At 31.3% G+C, this 6,300-nt stretch overlaps 1 protein-coding gene and 2 long non-coding RNA genes across 4 annotated transcripts; 2 read left to right on the forward strand and 1 right to left on the reverse strand.

Moving 5' to 3' along the window:
• The first annotated feature begins 409 nt into the window (after positions 1-409).
• Positions 410-2,299, forward strand: LOC115886958 (RAB6A-GEF complex partner protein 2). 2 transcript variants are annotated; one of them, XM_030906286.1, is made up of 8 exons: positions 410-439; positions 526-545; positions 636-892; positions 950-1,190; positions 1,246-1,520; positions 1,571-1,682; positions 1,739-1,957; positions 2,018-2,299. In XM_030906286.1, exons 3-8 carry the CDS (start codon positions 788-790, stop codon positions 2,230-2,232), a joined length of 1,167 nt encoding a protein of 388 aa, XP_030762146.1. In that variant the 5' UTR covers positions 410-439; positions 526-545; positions 636-787; the 3' UTR covers positions 2,233-2,299. The 2 variants fall into 2 exon arrangements, with proteins under 2 accessions (XP_030762146.1, XP_030762147.1); XM_030906287.1 differs by lacking the exon at positions 410-439 and adding an exon at positions 460-474.
• Positions 2,221-2,691, reverse strand: LOC115886959. Its single transcript, XR_004050974.1, has 2 exons — positions 2,497-2,691; positions 2,221-2,444 (listed from the first exon to the last, which is right to left on the reverse strand). It is a non-coding gene; the product is annotated as an uncharacterized LOC115886959 (long non-coding RNA).
• Positions 2,692-2,878: 187 nt separating this feature from the next.
• On the forward strand, positions 2,879-4,389 carry LOC115886971. The gene is made up of 2 exons (XR_004050980.1): positions 2,879-3,166; positions 3,255-4,389. It is a non-coding gene; the product is annotated as an uncharacterized LOC115886971 (long non-coding RNA).
• The last annotated feature ends 1,911 nt before the right edge of the window (positions 4,390-6,300 follow it).

A 6,300-nucleotide genomic window follows, 5' to 3' on the forward strand; every position in this document is an offset into this window, starting at 1 on the left:
TATGCAATAGTACTTTTCTTAGTTCTATGATCTGATATGTTATGATTTGTTAATGTTTGTTTAACAATGTTATACCAAAGAGGTTATACTTAATATACTTATCAATTTGCATAGCCTAACTTTTTTATCAATAAACTTTGTAGATTTTCAGATTATTTAATTCCTTTTGTTTCTGTTTGTAATTTTATTTTTAAGACATATTATGTGCTTGTTTCACATAATATTTTCACTAAAAATAAAATTGCAAATAGTGAATAAAAATAAAATAAAAAAGTGTATTTTACAATTCCCCCCGGCCCCGCACCCCTTTGGCTAACCTATAATGTCAGCTATGTCGAGAGATGGCGTTACGAAAATGGAACCGATTTATTACAAGGAACTTGGGCTTCTTTTTCGTTAGTATATTCTGTGTTGTATTTATTATTTTATGGTTGAAACTGTGAGTTGAAAACATTTTTTTTTGAGTGTTAATCAGTAATAGCTCTGGTAATAATACAAATTCTATAATTAATTTTATAATTTCAGACTTGATATCCAAAATTAAGGTAAGAAGGATAATGAAGATTGTGAAATGAAAGTATTATGAGTATATAAAATTGTAATAATAATAACATTTATTTATATATTTACATTAGAATTAAAAATTATCATTTACGGATTTTTACGGAAAGTACAAAATTCGGAGGGTGTTATATCTGAAAAGCATCCAAATTTTTATGATAAAGGTCGAGTTTACCCCAGTTTTTCCAATAATTACCATTATTTTAAATACCCATCCTAAGAAAAAATGATAGAAGTTACTGCTAAACTTATTAGAGGACATGTATTCTTACAAGGCGAAGTAGTAGAATGCCTGATTTCCTTTAGCCATCCTGTATCGCCTACTCACAAGGTATTTGTTTATACTTGTACTTCCCTACTATGCTTGCATTACCTAAATTATTTTCAGGTCTCTCAAAGCCATGCAGATGTTTTTGAAAGTCTTGCTTGGGCTTCAGCTCAAATACAATGCCAGTGCTTCACGGATTCAAAAATTTCAAAATATAAAGAGGGTTTAAAAATTAAGCAGATTGTTTCAGGAGATACAGCATTGAGTACAGTAGGGGGTGATAATTCAAGGGTTGAACAATTTACAAAGCCCAAAATACTCTTCTGTGATTTGAGATTATCACCTGGACAGTCCAAGACATGTAAAGGGATATAATTGACTTATAACAATCATTACTTTAAAATACATTGTTTTAGTTGTTTACAGAGAGAAAATTCTTACTGATTCACCTCCTTCATATCGAGGACAGTTAGTAAAGTACTCATACAAGATTATAATTGGTACTCAGCGAGTAAATAATCCAGTTAAACTGTTGAGAGTACCAATAAGAGTACTGCCTTTAGCTGAAGCTATATTAAATGAGGCTGGAGCGTTGTGTAATGAAACGACTGAGGAACTAACTCCAACAAACCCATTTTTAGAGATAAGACAAAAAGAGAAACCAATAGATTTGGCATTGCAAAGTTTACAAGTAGGTCAAAGTCAAATAACTTGAATTTTTAATTTTTTTTATTATTTTAGAATATAACTGCAAGAAGAAATCCTAATTTTTATATGATATCAAATATTTGGGGTAAAGTTGCTAGATTTTGTTTATTTAAACCTGCTTATAAACTTGGAGAAGATATTATTGGTAATAGTCGAATATTTTTGAGATGATATATATTTTTTAAAAGTTTGATGTTACAGGAACATTTGACTTTACTATAGCTACAGTTAGTTGTATGCAAGTTTCAGTGTCACTACAATGTGAAGAGGAGACTACTTTAGATCCAACAAATGAAAAATCAAAACAAGTTAGAGTTATAACTTTTAGTAAACAACATGAAGTATGTTTAGGCTACAAGTATACCCAATTGATACTGCCTATTCCATTACATGTTACACCTGCTTTCACAACAGATTTAGGTACAATGGGCTGTTTATACAGTGTCTCTTACCCCATGTACTATATAAATTTATTTTCAGTCTCATTAAAATGGCGACTACATTTTGAATTCGTAACCAGTGTACAAAAAGGGTTACATCCCACTAGTTTAGAGGAAAATTATTGGCAAGCCCCCTCCGAGGTTCCTATTGAAACAATGGTTTGGAGTCTCCCAATAAGATTGTATTCCACCCTTCCAATACATGTAGCACAGGGTGTACAAGGAAATACCATTCAAAAGATATTAATAAAATAATGTATTTACCTCATAAGTTTATTTGTATGTATATATCTTAACATTAAGTAAATTAATCTTTAGTTAATATCGCCTTTTTTGTGTACTAATGTATAGAACATTATTTCCTCTTATGAATGCATCTCCAAATTTGTTTTTTAACTGACCATTAACATACTCTTCGGTCTGTTCTAAAGCAATATTCATGTAGCCATCTAAACAAGCCAAAACACCTATCAAAAATTTTATTAATTATTAAGATGTAGTTTGTTAAGTACCGCCTACCTCTGTAGTCTACCCCACTGTTGAGTTTAACCACAACTGGTCTGGCATGAATTTGCTGAATAAATGTAGAAAGTGCTTCTTTTCTACTCATATTTGTGCTTAAAATGATATGTTGAATTTAGTTTTTTAAGTTAACGATGGGTTATGTTCAGTTATGTTTAACGCATAGTCTGTCCAACGAGAAGATCCTTGACCTTGACAGTGATAGATGTGTCTGTCATTTTAATTTCAAAGTAGTTTATTTTATTTTACAAAGAAATAAGTTGGTACAACCAGGGGGGTGACAGTGAAATACGAAAATTGGAAACAGTCATTAGTGTCATTCCTGTCATTCTCCTCACGACAAGTATGGCCGCCTAGACAAGGACAGCATTGTTTTTGTCTATGGAGTCTAAAAGGAGGAGGCGAATCGAACGCAAAAATTATGGGCCCAGTTTTTGAGATCTAAATGAAGTTCGAAAATCGCCGTTAGGGGCGCTTGTGATGATTGGGATACTAGAAATACACAGCTTCTTATGGCAAGAATAACTATTTTGTTATAAATTATAGAGCCAAGTTAATATTTGGGCATATTTTTACCAGAGTTAGCTTTTAGAAACGTGGTTTTTCTAATTGAGCAATGTGCGTGGCTAAAATTGTGAATACAAAACCTTAAATTTGAGTTTGAAAAGTTAGTTAGGTTATATTAGATGCCGGTTTAATATATCCTTTTCCTAAGTTGATATTATAAAAATGTTTTATTATGTGGTTCTTTTTAGTGCATACACGACCGAAGAAACATATAAGCTGCTAAAATAAATCTTCCCTAGAACTGTTGTACAAAAAAGATAGAAGTTCCAGCAACAAATTTATCACCAGTTCAACCTTTGATTTGATGTAAACAGTAATTGTTTCTTGATGAGAAATGCGAATGAAATAGTTTATGGTGTGATTGTGTTAGTGTTTTATTAATAGTTTTGTTGATGCAGTTTAAAGGTTCATAGTTTTTCATTAAAACATTTGAAATTGACATGTTTACATGCAGTTTAGTGTGATACCATTTTAATAAACATTAAAATCTTTCGAACTAGTAGTGGTTTTATGGCGATTGACAGATTGAATAACGAAAATTAAGAGTATTTTATCAGGAATAACTTAATCATAAATGGAAACTGAAGACGAACGTTACCATTGCACCCTTTGATCGGTGTTATCTATTCCATAACTTTTTATAGCTGAAACTAGAGAGTAGGTATATTGAGCTGAAACGTTTCCTGTGTTCAATAGCGTTTTTTCTAGCGTTGAATTGTAAGTTTTAATGTCATTAGCAAAGTTTTGCAAATTGTCACTGTTTCGTAGACAATTAAATTCAAGATATATTATATTCAATGTCACCTAATAATTGTAAAGGTTTTTCTATTGATATTCACTTTATTAATATAAGGTAGGTTTGTAAATAAAATATTAATGAATAAATAATGTACTCAGTTTATTTCAAAAGCACAAAAATACAGAGTTGTGAATATGTATATACGCTGACTTATTTCATCATATAAATATTTATTTAGCAATATTAATACATTACAACTTTTGTTTCTATTAACTAATTCCACTAAATTTAATAAATAAAATATACAATATATAAATTTAATATACAATTTAGCACTTAGATATTAAATATCTATATGTACTATGCCAAAAAATAAAACAGGAACATCATATTATATCAAGAACACAAAAAATTACAATTTAAAAAAAATGCATTCTAAAAAAATACCTAGCTACAATATACCTACATATTAATTTAAAGAGCTTATTCATATTCATAAAAACTATTCTAAATGGTTTATATACACAATCAAAAGTATCAACCACAATACAATAATTTTCAAATTATTTCTTATTATTCCTCAATGAAAAAGCGTCTTGCGACGGCTAGTCAAAAATCTAAATAATTTTTATAATAAATTTACAATCTGACATATGCAAACTATTTTTCAAATTTGTGAACATAGTAACTCTACTGTCTGTAACATCAACTGGCACATTAGTAATATCCGCGAAGAATTTCATTCTCATTCTCAAAGTTAGGTTCTGAAGTTTGATTTTCAACATGATTAATAGGCAGACCTTTTACTTTTTGAATTAGAAACTTTTTCAGTTGCTTCACTCCTTACACATGGTGGTTTCCTCTTTCTTTTATTACTAGAGAAAATATGAAGGCAGGTTAGGGAAAAATTCTTGGAATTGAACCCTCCTTTAATAATGGTCTACCCGCTCAATTCTACTGATAGTTGGTCAGTTAATTTGGCCCACACTAATAAGACCTCATTTCGGCCCTCGGACGGCCTTGTTCTATTCAGCTATCGACTTTCGTGTTGACAAGTTGATTAGGCAGGTTATTGAACTCCATGTCGCCTCTAGCATGTCGTTTTTTCAAAGATGGGTCCCATATAAACGCGGCCAGAAGTATTTTCAATACTAAAAAGAAAAATATATTCAGAGATTCAGTGGCAACAGTTCAAAAGTAAAATATTTCAATTCCAAATAAAAATATAACATGTGTATGACTATTTTAGTAAATACCATTTTGATTTTTTGTTATTTATCACGGTTCATATTTTTGAGAAGCTCATGGCAAGGCGGATCATATGATTTATAAATATATTATAGGGTGTTCCATTTGAAAAAACATAACTTTAGCTTTTACTTTAGTTCATATTTTGAAAACTATTATTTTCGTAGAAAAACAGACGCCACTGTATTCCACGCAAAAAGTTCTACAAGAATCAGTTTTCACCTTCTCGATATCATCCATAACAACGGAAATACAGGGAGTGTCCCAAATTGCAAAATTTTCAAAAAGACACTGTAGCTCAGAAATGAAGAGCAGGGTTCGGAAAACTACATGTTACTTTTAAAAACTACATAAACTACATTACATGTAGTTAATGTAGTTTATGTAGAGGGTGTAGTTTATGTAACCTATGTATGTAACTTTCAAATATCAAAGGTTTGAGTTGAGGTTATAATAAGTTGAAGCTTTAGAAAACACAATGTATTTAAGAAAACAGAAGAAATAGGCTTTAAATATAATATTCACACATCATATTATTTAGACCCCTTATATAAAGCAAAATTATTCATAATATCTATACATAGTTTATTAACGTAGTTTTCATGTAGTTAATGAACGGGAAAAGACGTAGGCCCGTATTTATAGTTGCATCTCGAGACGCCAAGACGGTCTTGGGCTCTCGAGAGCGGAATCCACAGAATACACGAGCAAACGTCATTTTGGAGATTGCGATTTTCATTTTGGATAATTTATGTGATCTGTGGATAGTTTCTTAACCTAACTTTTTTAGTAAACAAAATAAATCCCTTGTAAATTCGTTTTGTCTGATTAAACAGTTTTGAATATGTTAGATGAGTTTGAGGATATTTTGGACCATGTGGAATAAGAAAATCGTCTTCGAGTTCCAAAACGATATATAAGGGATGCAGGAAATCCAATAGAAATGTTTAGCGAGGGGGAATTTAAATACCGATATAGGTTTAGCAAGGCTACAATTACAGAAACAAGCTCACCGTAAAACAGAGATTTTGGTATGCGATTTTCTTGCATCCTGCATACGTGACCAGCCCATCTTAAGAGGGATTTTGTAACCATGACTCCAATACTCTCGCAGTTAGCTTTTTCAAGGACCGATACGTTTGAGACATGATGGAACCACTGGATTCTTAAGAGTTGTCTAAGGTGTCTCTGTTGCAACTTGTTTAATGCGTTTATGTGTCGGCGACACGGCACCCAGGTTTCACTCC

Source organism: Sitophilus oryzae, unplaced genomic scaffold (assembly GCF_002938485.1).
Source record: "Sitophilus oryzae breed Bouriz unplaced genomic scaffold, Soryzae_2.0 scaffold_54_pilon_pilon, whole genome shotgun sequence".
NCBI lineage: Eukaryota > Metazoa > Arthropoda > Insecta > Coleoptera > Curculionidae > Sitophilus > Sitophilus oryzae.